The 14808-nt window shown below is 45.6% G+C and overlaps 1 protein-coding gene across 1 annotated transcript in view; it reads right to left on the bottom strand.

The window, feature by feature from the left end:
• Positions 1 to 14808, bottom strand: part of KCNH5 (potassium voltage-gated channel subfamily H member 5) — a 184397-nt gene that overhangs the window by 42195 nt on the left and 127394 nt on the right. The window contains exon 9 of the mRNA XM_081859222.1: positions 12445 to 12697. Within this exon, the coding sequence (XP_081715348.1) occupies positions 12445 to 12697 (253 nt within the window). The remainder of the gene's footprint in view (positions 1 to 12444; positions 12698 to 14808) is intronic.

Here is a 14808-nt window from a genome sequence, read left to right on the forward strand (position 1 = left end):
TTCCCAGGCTAAACATAACCAGCTCCTTCAAGCATTCTGCATAAGGATCTCCAGACATTAATGGATGTGAACCTCTCATCAGCCCTAGCTGCCATGGTCAACGGTCAGGGATTATGGAACTCATGGTCCAACAACATCTAGGTAGCAACAGGTTCTCTATCTCTGCTTTACAGGAAAAGTCACAGATTCTTTACTGGAATACATAGGTTCCACTTAAACTGCCTCACAGCTAAATCTGGTGCCATAGATATTAGACCAGCAGTCATTTAACGAGGAAGATACAGCATTCTTGGGGAAATAAAATGTTGACGAAGGAATCTTAATGGCACATCAGTTAGCTGTCATTAAAGAAGACTTAGCTCTGTGGGACTCATTGTGAATTATTTACTTCTTATGCTCATTTCTGCAGGGCTTGTTGCCAAAGCAGTTGACACTTTAGGTACAGAAAACTTGCTCAATGTTACCCCATAAAACAAATGAAACAAAAACATAATTAAGCCTCGCACTCAAATCAAGTTTTTTAAGAAGAGAGATGAGAGAACCAGCACATCTCCAATATGTTATCCCCGTAGCCAATTTGGCATCTGGGCCCCTCCCCCAGCTTCACAATTAATGGCCCCAATTCTCTCTCTCCCCACCCCCTCCATTGTCTTTGCAATAACAGCACCAGCCTTTCCCATTCCTTTGGTGAGGTTTATCCTCTATCTGTTTTCCCAGTAAGGGACATGGATGGTGCTGTGGGTTAAATCACAGAGCCTAGGACTTGCCGATCAGAAGGTCAGCGGTTCGAATCCCTGTGACAGGGTGAGCTCCCGTTGCTCAGTCCCTGCTCCTGCCAACCTAGCAGTTTGAAAGCACGTCAAAGTGCAAGTAGATAAATAGGTACCACTCCGGCGGGAAGGTAAATGGTGTTTCCATGCGCTGCTCTGGTTTGCCAGAAGCGGCTTAATCATGCTGGCCACATGATCCGGAAGCTGTACGCCGGCTCCCTTGGCCAATAAAGTGAGATGAGCGCCGCAACCCCACAGTCGGTCACGACTGGACCTAATGGTCAGGGGTCCCTTTACCTTTACCTTATTTTCCCAGTAGTGATGTATGGAAATGAGAGCTGGACCATAAAGAAGGCTGATTGCCGAAGAATTGATGCTTTTGAATTATGGTGCTGGAGGAGACTCCTGAGAGTCCCATGGACTGCAAGAAGATCAAACCTCTCCATTCTGAAGGAAATCAGCCCTGAGTGCTCACTGGAAGGACAGATCCTGAAGCTGAGGCTCCAATACTTTGGCCACCTCATGAGAAGAGAAGACTCCCTGGAAAAGACCCTGATGTTGGGAAAGATGGTGGGCACAAGGAGAAGGGGACGACAGAGGATGAGATGGTTGGACAGTGTTCTCGAAGCTACCAGCATGAGTTTGACCAAGCAGCAGGAGGCAGTGGAAGACAGGAGTGCCTGGCGTGCTCTTGGCCATGGGGTCACGGAGAGTCGGACAAGACTAAACAACTAAACAACAATCCTCTATCTTAGACTAACCTTCCTCTCTCCTCACAGAAGCTGCAGTATGCACCAGCAGACTATGGCTGACCCTCCTTGAACATCAGTAAAAATGCCAGAAAACATTCTGTGATGACTTGGGCCCCCACTGTGGGTGTCCAACATCGGCAAGCACCATCCCACACTTTGATGACGTTGCGGCAGGATGTGACGAGGTCACATCAACATCATGATGGAGTAGCTCTGGCACCATGGCAGCGACTGGACTGGGACTTCCACACTCCCCTGTCAGGCACTGGGCAGAGGAGGAGGAGTGGTGGAGACGGCCTCCCCATCCTGACCCTTCCAGGGAGGAGGAAGAGGAAGGCAGTATAGATTTGCAACAGGGGTTTGCAGGAAGTCACAGCTCAGAGGCAGATGAGGGGAAAAGCTGGGTGAGAAGGAGGAGGAGGAGGAAGAGGAGGCAGACCAAAGCAGCAGCTGGCTGACACGGTGTCATTAGAAAGCATCCCAGACCCTCCATCTCCCAGAACCTGGCGAGCCTTAAAAGTAGGAGAGCAAATAATAATAATATAATTATTTATTATTTATACCCTGCCCATCTGGCTGGGTTTCCACAGCCACTCTGGGCGGCGTCCAACCGAATATTAAAAACAGTACAGCATCAGACATTAAAAACTTCCCTAAACAGGGCTGCCCTTCAGTTGTTTTTTAAAAGTAAAATAGTTGTTTATTGCAATGACATCTGATGGGAGGGCATCCCACAGGGTGGGTGCCACTACCGAGAAGGCCCTCTGTCTGGTTCCCTGTAACCTCACTTCTCGCAGCAAGGGAACCGCCAGAAGGCCCTTGGTGCTGGACCTCAGTGGATGATGGGGGTGGAGACGCTCCTTCAGGTATACAGGACCAAGGCCATTTAGGGCTTTAAAGGTCAGCACCAACACTTTGAATTGTGCTCAGAAATGTACTGGGAGCCAATGAAGATCTTTCAGGACAGGTGTTATATGGTCTCGGCGGCTGCTCCCAGTCACCAGTCTAGCTGCCAAATTCTGGATTAACTGCAGTTTCTGAGTCACCTTCAAAGGTAGCCCCACATAGAGTGCATTGTAGTAGTCCAAGTGGGAGATAACCAGAGCATGCAGCAAAGAGCTCAAAGACGGAGGGCACATAGCAGCACCTGCAGAGAAGATGGTTATGGTGACGAATGAGGAAGTTGGAGATACGGGGGGGGGTGGAGATTCACTCGGGACAACGCCGTTATCCAAGAGGCTGGGTTCTATAGCCTCTCTCTGTAAAGATTGAAATAAAAAAGGACGCTAAGAAACCTTTCCTTGTCTTTATACTTTCCTGGGCAACCAGCCGGGAGCTACTGACAGCATCCTGACAGCTGCCTGCCCCAATCTACAATTCTAGGATTCTAGGATTCATTGGGGCACACCGTGACTGCTTAAAGTGGTGTAAAAAGGTAAAGGGACCCCTTGCCATTAGGTCCAGTCGTGGCCGACTCTGGGGTTGCGGCACTCATCTCGCTTTATTAGCCGAGGGAGCCAGCGTACAGCTTCTGGGTCATGTGGCCAGCATGACTCAGCCGTTTGTGGCGAACCAGAGCAGCACATGGAAACACTGTTTACCTTCCCGCCGGAGTGGTACCTATTTATCTACTTGCACTTTGATGTGCTTTCAAACTGCTAGGTTGGCAGGAGCTGGGACCGAGCAATGGGAGCTCACCCCGTCATGGGGATTCGAACCGCTGACCTTCTGATCGGCAAGTCCTAGGCTCTGTGGTTTAATCCACAGCACCACCCGCGTCCCTACTTAAAGTGGTGTAGGAGTGCTTTAAATGTCTAGTGCAGATAGGGGCCTCAGTGTCATTGGGGCCAAATCTGACTACACAGCATTGTGATGCCATCACATTCACTTCGGCATCCCTGTTTGCTTGGGATCATATTTTTTTGGAAAGAAAAAGAAGCCCTAAACCAGCAGGGGCAAGAAGACACAGCCAATAAGGGGAAAAAATGTCACTGAATGTGACTGGGGGTGGGGGTGGGGAGAGGATCAACATTATTAAGGGCCTTTCCCAAGAAAAAACCATGCATATACAGTGGTACCTCGGGTTAAGAACTTAATTTGTTCCCTGTTGAAGGAGAATTACATGAAGATGATGTACAGATGGTATACAACACCAGTGCATTTAGGGAAAATGTACAAAACTAGTTCAAATATATGTTGGAAGTGTAAGGAAAAGGAGGGGACATTTTATCATATGTGGTGGGATTGTAAGGTAATTAAAAAAATTTGGGAAATGATATACAACGAATTGAAGAAAATGTTCCACTTAACATTTTTTTTAAAACCTGAAGCATTTTTATTAGGGATTGTAGGGAAAGATCTGCCGAAAAAGCTGAAAAACATCTTCATGTATGCGACAATGGCCGCAAGAGTTTTAATGGCACAAGGATGGAAGATTGAAGAAACCCCAACTAAAGATTCATGGCAAGAAAAATTGATGGACTATGCAGAACTGGCAAAACTGACATACAAGCTATGGGACAAGGATAACTGTGACTTTAAAGATGAATGGGAACCCTTTACAAAGTATTTGAAGATGCAACAAAGTGAACTGGACTCCTGGGCTGGTTTTGAATAAACATTCAAAAGCTTTTTATTGATAATAATCAGCTAAATAGTTTGAGGATCTATACAACTGTGTAACATGCAGAAAACAGCATTTTTAGAGAAATCAAAGACTGGAACTGAGGGAAGTCGGGGGGTGGGGGTGGGTGGGTTCTGTGTGGGGAGAGAGAGGAGGGAGGAAAAATGGGGGGAATAAGGATGATATGTTTCTGGATACTGTAATATGTTTTGTTTTAATTTTCAATAAGAAAGTTATTTTAAAAAAAGAACTTAATTCGTTCTGGAGGTCTGTTCTTAACCTGAAACTGTTCTTAACCTGAAGCACCACTTTAGCTAATGGGGTCTCCCGCTGCTGCTGGACGATTTCTGTTCTCATCCTGAAGCAAAGTTCTTAACCCGAGGTACTATTTCTGGGTTAGCGGAGTCTGTAACCTGAGGTACCACTGTAATGTAGCAAGGGTAGAGAGTGACTAATTTCAGTGTTGGAAAGCCTTAAAATTCCACTTTCGAACTAATGCATGCTCTTCTTGCCTTCTGCTTGAACTGCTCAATGTGGGGCAGATTCATGGAAGGCAGAGAGAAAGGTTTTCTCTGCCACCACATGCATGGTAACTATCAGGAGGGAAGGCTTTTGCATATTCATCTGGCATAGTTTCTGTTCCACACTTGCAAAAGAAAAAGAAAAAAGAAAAAAGAAAATGCCACCTTTTCTGTGTTGTTTGGAGGAAAACGGGCACGATTAATCACAGCTTGCTTCTGCTAAATCGTCTGCCAAAGTACATGAGGAAAAGGCCTTAGTCAGACTCTCCCCGTTCAATTCCCTCTGAGCAAGATTTATATCTCCTCTCGGCTTCTACGTTGCACCATAAAGGTAACTAATGCCCAGAACGGCTTGCCCGTGACGACGGGAAAAACAGAATGAAAGGCACTTACAGTAATTAAAGCTGCATGCCTTGAACTCAGGGCAGGCCCAAATCCTCCAAGTAACTCAAGGCATGGAACGCATACTGAGTTTGCAAAATGCAAGAGAGCAGCAGCAAAGAGAGAGAGCTACTGCTATTCTAGGCTGCGTCAACAGTAGTATCCAGATCAAGGGAAGTACAGTGGTACCTTGGGTTACTAACGTTCAGGTTACATACGCTTCAGGTTACAGACTTTGCTAACCCAGAAATAGTACCTCGGGTTAAGAACTTTGCTTCAGGATGAGTACAGAAATCGTGCTCTGGCGGCGTGGCAGTAGCAGGAGGCCCCATTAGCTAAAGTGGTGCTTCAGGTTAAGAACAGTTTCAGGTTAAGAACGGACCTCCGGAACAAATTAAGTACTTAACCCGAGGTACCACTGTACTTAATTCGTTCCAGAGGTCCATACTTAACCTGAAACTGTTCTTAACCTGAAGCACCACTTTGGCTAATGGGACCTCCTGCTGCCGCCGCGCCGCCAAAGCACGATTTCTGTTCTCACCCTGAAGCAATGTTCTTAACCTGAAGCACTATTTCTGGGTTAGTGGAGTCTGTAACCTGATGCATATGTAACCCGCCTTGGTCAGACCACACCTGGGATACTGTATCCAGTTCTGGGTACTTACCCTGGATTCTCCATCCCCCCCCCCTCATCAATTCACAGAGAAACTGGCAACAAAGGAACAGCATCTTGGCACAACACAGGATCAAATCCTGCAGCTTATCAGCTGGTGAGCAAAAAATTCAGTCATGTGTGGTGCTGCTTTAGGGGCAGGAAGAAGGAGAGGTCAGGTAGGAAAGGCCTACCACCTTCTCCCACAATCATGTAGCTGGTAGCTCCCTTCCTTTTTGCAATTTCTCCTTCCCATCCATGCCTGCTTCTCATACCTTCCAACATTTCTCCAGTGAAAATCATCATCAACATCATCATCATCATTTTATTGTTATAATAATAATAATTTATTATTTATACCCCGCCCATCTGGTTGGGTTTCCCCAGCCACTCTGGGAGGATTCCAAGAGAACACCAAAATGCAATAACCTATTAAGCATTAAAAGCTTCCCTAAACAGGGCTGCCTTCAGATGTCTTCTAAAAGTCTGGTAGTTGTTTTTTTCTTTGGCATCTGATGGGAGGGTGTTCCACAGGGCGGGTGCCACTACCGAGAAGGCCCTCTGCCTGATTCCCTGTAACTTGGCTTCTTGCAGTGAGGGAACCCAGTGTCCGGGCTGAACGATGGGGGTGGAGACGCTCCTTCAGGTATACTGGACCAAGGCAGTTTAGGGCTTTAAAGGTCAGCACCAATACTTTGAATTGTGCTCGGAAACGTACTGGGAGCCAGTGTAGGTCTTTCAGGACCAGTGTTATATGGTCTCGGCAGCCACTCCCAGTCACCAGTCTAACTGCCGCATTCTGGATTAGTTGTAGTTTCCGGGTCACCTTCAAAGGTAGCCCCACATAGAGTGTATTGCAGTAGTCCAAGTGAGAGATAACTAGAGCATGCACCACTCTGGCGAGACAGTCCGTGGGCAGGTAGGGTGTCAGCCTGCGTACCAGATGGAGCTGATAAGCAGCTGCCCTGGACACAGAATTGACCTGCGCCTCCATGGATAGCTGTGAGTCCAGAATGACTCCCAGGCTGCGCACCTGGTCCTTCAGGGGCACAGTTACCCCATTCAGAACCAGGGAGTCCTCCACACCCACCCACCCCCTGTCCCCCAAAAACAGTACTTCTGTCTTGTCAGGATTCAACCTCAATCTGTTAGCCGCCATCCATCCTCCAACCGCCTCCAGGCACTCACACAGGACCTTCACCACCTTCACTGGTTCTTATTTGAAAGAGGTGGAGCTGGGTATCATCTGCATACTAATGAACACCCAGCCCAAACCTCCTGATGATCTCTCCCAGCGGCTGCATGTAGACATTATTCGTAGCCCACCCATCTGATTGGGTTGCCCCAGCCACTCTGGGCAGTTTCTCACATATATAAAACACAGTAAAACATTAAACATTAAAAAAACCTTCCCTATCTTCAGATGTCTTCTAAAGGTTGTACAATGGTGCCTTGGTTCTTCAGCTTAATCTGTTCCAGGAGTCCGTCCGACTCCCGAAACCGTTTGAAAACCAAGGCGCAGCTTCCGATTGGCTGCAGGAGCATCCTGCACTCAGTTGGAAGCTGCCATCAGACGTTCGGCTTCTGAATAACATTCGCAAACCGGAACACTTACTTCCAGGTTTGCAGCATTCAAGAGCTGATTTGTTCGACAACTAAGCCATTCAGGAACCAAGTTACCACTGTATGGTTATTTATCTCCTTGGCTTGGAGGTTGCATAACTCCATACCCTCCAACATTTCTGCACTGAAAATAGGGACGTCCTAAGGAAAAATGAGGGATGCGGGTGGCGCTGTGGGTTAAACCACAGAGCCTAGGACTTGCTGATCAGAAGGTTGGTGGTTCGAATCCCCGTGAGCTCCCGTTGCTCGGTCCCTGCTCCTGCCAACCTAGCAGTTCAAAAGCACGTCAAAGTGCAAGTAGATAAATAGGTACCACTCCGGCGGGAAGGTAAATGGCGTTTCCGTGCACTGCTCTGGTTTGCCAGAAGCGGCTTAGTCATGCTGGCCACATGACCCGGAAGCTGTACGCCAGCTCCCTTGGCCAATAAAGCGAGATGAGCGCCGCAACCCCAGAGTCGGCCACGACTGGACCTAATGGTCAAGGGTTCCTTTACCTTAATCTAAGGAAAAATGAGACATTCCGGGATCAAATCAGAAACCGGGATGGCTTCTGTAAAACTGGGGCTGCCCCTGGAAAATAGAGACACTTGGAGGGTCTGGCTTCTTCCTATGTCCTGCCCTCTAACAGCCCCAGATCACTCTGTACCACACATGGCAATCCAGGACTATCTCAACCTGGCCCAGATCCCCCCAATTCAGCCCTATTTGTTTGGGGCTTCGGGACTCAGCTGAATCTGGTTCATGGGCTTAGTTTCTAGTTAACTGAGTCAATTACATTTGGAGCGGGAAACTGTTCCCCCCAAAGAGCGCATTATTTTAATGAATGTGAGATTTTTATTCACAGTATTTCCCATCTCTTACAATAACACCGTCACCAAGGGCAAATACGCATACCTGTTTTGCCGCATCTTTCCTGCTAATACTTCATGAATTGCTTGTTAGTAAGTGACATTTTATGTGCCAGATACCACCTGGGTGCCAATTTAAAAGCAAGCTCCCCAGTGCTGGATTGGAAAGGTTTAGAAGTTTGCATCATGTTCTGTGCTTCTTGTGCTACATCAATCTGCAGATCTCTGTTCTTTATTTTGACATAAAATGGATTATTCGCCCAACAGTTAAAAAAAAAACCCACAAACCTTGTTGTATATAGCAGGGAAATAAACTGGCCAGGGAGCCCAGCTCCATTTTGCAAGCAGTGGATCAGAACTAGTTAATTGGCAAAACAAAAGAAAATACTTTTCCTGATTCCAGATGAAAGTCACTGCAAACGCTGTTATCAGGGCAAATGCAAATCTCCTTATGCTGTAATTCTTGTTTAGACATCATCCCAGTTTTGTTTACAACATCACTGAACCTAGTGAGATGAGATTGTTTCGTGCCTGAGATTTGCTCTGCAAAAGCAGACATTGCAGAAAAAGCTAGCAGTAAAGTAATGGCCTTCACAACACAGGGGCATTCCCAGGTCCAGGGTGAAAATTACCCCCATTTTTCAGGGAGAATAAAGAGTAGGAATGGGGTGGGAGGGAATTAATGTACTTTGATTTTTATACTAATGTATCTAATGCACACTTTCCAAACAAATATATGAATTGAAACACCCAGAAATTCACACTTTTCTGAATTTTGTGATGCAGTTGTCCAAAAAATGCATACAAAAGTGTTTATACTGGGGAAAAGCATCCACAAAATGCTTATAGCAGTGAACACAAATGCATTGCCTTAGGGGAAATTGCTGGCAAACGTGCATGGTACGCAAAATTGTGTACAAATTGCATGCATTTGGAGGCATGAAAACTCAATTTTTTGTGCAGACTTACAAAAAAAGAAAAGAAAATCAAACTGATGGTGAAATTGGGAGAAGTGAAATCATGATGGGGAAAATCAAAAACTCCCAGAGCAACTTACAACATTTCCAAATATAAAACACTTCCACTCTTGTATGGGGCATTGCTCGGGAATTCTCAGCCCTCACCAAAAAAGAACCAGCACAGTTTTGGAATCAGTGGAGTTTTAAAAGGTTCAGTTCACCATCTTGATTCGACATGGCATCCAATCGCAGCCAAACATTGACCAAAAATCTTCTTGTCTCAGGAGTCATGCAAATTTGGTTATGATAGTTTAAGAGTTGTCCAGACAAGCGACTTTCCAACACACACACACACACAGCCTTTTAAAACCGTTCATATGTTAAATCTCTAAATAGTGTAGGAAAATGCAAACAGTAAAACAGTATTATGGGGAGAAATTAGATAAAAACAGGAAGTGGTTTGTAACAGGGATCCTAACAGATAAAGAATCTGGAAGGGAAATATATATATATATATACAAGATGTTTATATCAAAGAATAGATAGTGTTTCACATATTCGTGTCTCTGAGTGCACAGATCTGTGTGTATATCTTAAAGGGTTTAACACTGGTGGGCAAAGCTCCAGAACAATATTATCTGAGCCTGATGAGCTGAGGGATGCACTCTGTGAGCATGGTTCCCTAGGGAGGACAACACTTCATTACCACCACATTAGAGATCTGTTATGATAGCCAAGTATACTACATATTTAACTTTACTGCTAAATTAAAGTAAGAGGAGGGAAGAAACCAACACCTATTTTGTTAATTTTTCTTTGTTGCTTCTAATATCATTTTGCGGCTAGTATTCATGCGGCTAGAAAATTATGTCAAATTACTAGAAATCAGCAACTAATTTCCAGACACCCGGCTGACCCTGTTCCTGTTGTTTTTCCTAGCTCTGAATAGTCACACTGATGTTTTAAATCTGCTATCGTAAGTGCACAAAGGAACTCCTTGCTTAGATATCTTTAGAAAGGGATTGGACAGACTTGGGGAGCAAAGGAATGATAAACATTTCTTGGAAATGCTGGCTAAATGGAGCCTCCACATTCAAGCTCAATATACCTCTGATAATTGGATGCCACACAAAATACAAGACTATCAGAACAGCAGCTGGGGCAGAGCAACGGGAGCTCACCCCATTGCAGGGATTCACAGAAGATATCGCTGTGGTCTAAACCACTGAGCCTCTTGGGCTTGCCGATCGGAAGGTTGGCAGTTCGAATCCGCGTGACGGGGTGAGCTTCTGTTCCTCTGTCCCATCTCCTGCCAACCTAGCAGTTCAAAAGCACACCAGTGCAAGTAGCTGTGGCAGGAAGGGAAACGGCATTTACGTGCGCTCTGGCTTCCATCACGGTGTTCTGTTGCGCCAGAAGCAGTTTAGTCATTCTGGCCACATGACCTGGAAAAGCTGTCTGTGGACAAATGCTGGCTCCCTCAGCCTAAAAGTGAGATGAGCACCGCAACCCCATAGTCGCCTTTGACTGGACTTAACTGCCCAGGGGTCCTTTACTTTTACCTTTAACTGACAGTATGCAACTTCTAACCCCACTTCTTTTTGCTTAATAAAACTTTTCCTGTTTGTTTGATTGACTCCGGCTTGAGACTCTAATCTCTACATTTCCCCTCATACAAGTCCCCCACAAGGTAGCCCATGGTAAATTGTAGAAATTTGTGTAATTGGCACACAGTGAGGTGTGTGAGCTATACAGAATTGGGGGCAGTTAGTGGGGTGAGTCCACCACACTATTAATTGGTGCTAAAAGGTGGATCCACTACACCTGGCAAGTGCCCTGGGAAAAACCCAGGACATCCCATTTTTTTCACACAAGATTGTGGTGGCCATTTTGGGTGCCAAGCTCTCATGCTATGCTCTCGCCCTGTGGGGTGGGGGAGAAAGAGAGGCACAGGTCACATGACCCACCTGGGAGCGCATCCCGGAAGATGCACATCTTGGTTTGAGTCTCCAAAAGTTGGGCACTATGGCCAGGGCCGCATTTAGGTTTGATGAGGCCCTAAGCTACTGAAGGTAATGGGGCCCTTTATATGTCCAGCTGTCCTTTGTCAACAACAAATTGTGGCTGTTTTTCGTGTTGAACATATGCTATATGGTAATTTATGGACCTAATGGGTATCTAAAGCCATTTGCACATAACAAAATACAGTGGTACCTCTGGTTAAGTACTTAATTCATTCCGGAGGTCCGTTCTTAACCTGAAACTGTTCTTAACCTGAGGTACTACTTTAGCTAATGGGGCCTCCCACTGCTGCCACGCCGCTGGAGCACGATTTCTGTTCTCATCCTGAAGCAAAGTTCTTAACCCGAGGTACTATTTCTGGGTTAGCGGAGTCTGTAACCTGAAGCGTATGTAACCCGAGGTACCACTGTGTGTATTTTTTCGAAGTAATTGATATAGAAATGAGCAAACCAGTGATATTTTAGGGAGCAGGCTAGCAGGCGGGGCCCATTACTTACATCATAGGAGCCTACACAACACAAGCACTGTTGCTGTATGGAGGTTTTATTTTACAGTGGTGCCCCACAAGACGAACGCCTCGCAAGACGGAAAACCCGCTAGACGAAAGGGTTTTCCGTTTTGGAGGCGCTTCGCAAAACGAATTTCCCTATGGGCTTGCTTCGCAAGACGAAAATGTCTTGCGAGTTCCTGCGGGTTTTTCCCCCTTTCCCCCCCCTTTTCCTAAGCCGCTAAGCCGCTTATCAGCTGATCCGCTGATAAGCCGCTTAACAGCTGATCGCTAAAAGCCGCTAAACCGCTAATAGCGCTAATCCGCTAAGCTGTCAATGGGCTTGCTTCGCAAGATGAAAAAACTGCTATACGAAGAGCCTCATGGAACGGATTAATTTCGTCTTGCAAGACACCACTGTATTTGTTTTTTTATCTTATATTTTGGAACTGTACATCCATTTTTTTCCCTTTAATTTTTTGGGGGGCCCTCAAGAGCGTGGGTCCCTAAGCTATACCTTGTTTAGCCATAGCTGTCAACGTTTCCCTTTTTTAAACGGAAATTCCCTTATTCCGAATAGGATTCCTTGCAAGAAAAGGGAAAAGTTGACAGCTATGTGTTTAGCCTATATGTAAATCCAGCACTGGGTATGGCAGCCATCAATAGCCCTACCCTTCAAGAATTTGTCCAATCCTCCTTTGAAGCCATCCAAGATGGCGGCCACCGTTGGCTTCTGCGGGAACGAGTTCCACACTGTGGCGAAGCGCTTCCGCTGAATAGGGATGATGAAATGGAAATAGCCTTACCTAAAATAGCCACCACCTCATCGTCCTGTATGACTTCCAGGGATCCCGAGACGACGAAGCAGAGGGCGTCCACGCTTTCCCCCGCATGGTAGATGAGGTCTCCGGGGGCACAGTGGATTGTCTGGAACTCCACAGCCAGGGCCCTTAAGCAGCCGTCACTAGCTAGCCGAAAGGCCGGGTGCTCGTTGAAAACTTTCCGGTTAAGATGTACACAGATATCTGCTCTCATGTCTTTAGGACAAATCGAAAGGACCTGGGAAAAGAGTGGAAACATGGCAGTGATAGGGGAAAGGAAAAGCCAATATTCTGTCCTTGGGGTGGAGATTCCCCATCTGTGAATAATAATAATAATAATAAGAAGAAGAAGAAGAAGAAGAAGAAGAAGAAGGAGGAGGAGGAGGTCCCATTAGCTAAAGTGATGCTTCAGGTTAAGAACAGTTTCAGGTTAAGTACGGACCTCCAGAACGAATTAAGTACTTAACCCGAGGTACCACTGTACAATATGATCATTATATAATATATATATAATATAATATATATTATATTAATAATTAATAATATAATATATTATATTATATATTATATTATATAATAATCAGTATTATTATTATATTTATATTATTATATAATTAAATATACTATAATAATATTATATTATATTTATAACAATTACTGTTTATTACATTTATATCCTACTTTTCCTCCCAGGGGCTCAATGTGACATATATACTTCACCCCCTCCCTGTTTTATCCTCAAAACAACCCTGCGAGGTAGGCTAGGCTGAGAAGTAGTGACTTGCCCAAGGGCACCCAATGAATTTCATGGCTGAGTTGGGGTTCAAACCCTGGTCTTCAAGGTCATAGTCCAGCTCTCTAACCACTACACCACTCTGCCTTTTTGGCAATGAAATTCACGCCATGGAATTCATGGCAGAAGAAATACTTGAGCACAAGCCTTTGTTCCAGACCTGCTTACTTAGCTTCACATGTCTTCACACTGCGCCCTTATCACCAATCTCTTCCCCACATGCAAGACAATTCGGCTTCCTGAAGACAAGACTACAGGCTTGTTTATCTTTGATTTATCGCTTTACTCTAATGCCATTCGTACAGGGAGTCTATAAACATGAAATCTAATCAAACAGAAACCTTTTAGCAAATCAAGAACTCTCTTTCGCTGTTCTCAGTGGGTTAAGCTCTGCACATGTTGATATCGGTTATTTAAATTTGTCATCTGGGATGGGGTGAGACATGGCTAGGGATGGGTGAATATACCCTCTAAGGGTGCACAGTGTCAGGAGTTCAGTGTACACTTGAGTAGGACCCTGGCAGAGACACATGCCCAACTGGCATGTTCCCTCCCTGCTGGTCAATCGATTAGGAGCTTCAAAAGCTTTCTTCAGCCCAAACATCACAGCGACCGATGCCAACTGACACCGGCACACTTAGGGATCCGCAGAGTTTGCGCAACTTGCATGACAGACCTCAGCAACTCAGCATTTTGGCTAATCTACTTTATTTACATATAAACACACATGGAGCACTGCAACATGGCTCCCTCTCTCTCTAGCATCAGACAGCAAAGACAGAAAGAACAAAGGACAATAGTCCCACTTCACGGAACACAGCAACACAAACATCCTGTCTCCGTCACATCCCACACAGTGGAGTCAAAACATACAACGTCATGTGAAAGACAATAATCCCATGACTGCAATCATGGAGCAGGAATTCTAACACAGAGATGCCTCTGCACCCCATGTTGGTGACTCCTGATTTAAAATCTCATGCAGAATGCCCAAAGAGGGCGTTAGCAGCTATTCAATCCAAACGTCATCTTCCAAACGTCATCCATATTTCACAATTTAAACACTGTTTGGCAGTGGAACGGAGTCCCTTGGAGGATCATGTACTCTCCTTCACTGGAGGTTTTTAAGCAGAGGTTAGACGGCCATCTGTCAGGGATTCTTTAGTTGTGGTTCCTATTCTATGATTTTATGACCTTGCCTTTTACTGATTATTTAGCTTCTTTCTGGGATTCTTCCAGCCAAGTATAAAGTAAGCCTCACCAAGTCCAGTGGGGCTTAGAGAATGATCCCAAACATGGCTCACTGAGGGTGAGAACCGTGCCATCCTACCTTGGGGCTTTATTGAGCTGTGGGGCCACCACTTAAACTTCACCTCTTCCACAGAAGGTGGAATCTCTGGCACAGAGATTGAGCCCAGAGCCACTATATGACAGCAGTGGGGTCAGCTCAACCCCATGCCCTCCTCGCCCCTGGAAAGCCACAGAAAACCAGCACTAGCCTGTTTTCTCCTGCTCTGGAGAGTTGGACTCGAACCAACGGCTTCAAGTTACAAGAA

This window comes from Podarcis erhardii (assembly GCF_964252035.2).
Source record: "Podarcis erhardii genome assembly, chromosome: 1".
NCBI classification, from domain to species: Eukaryota; Metazoa; Chordata; class Lepidosauria; order Squamata; family Lacertidae; genus Podarcis; species Podarcis erhardii.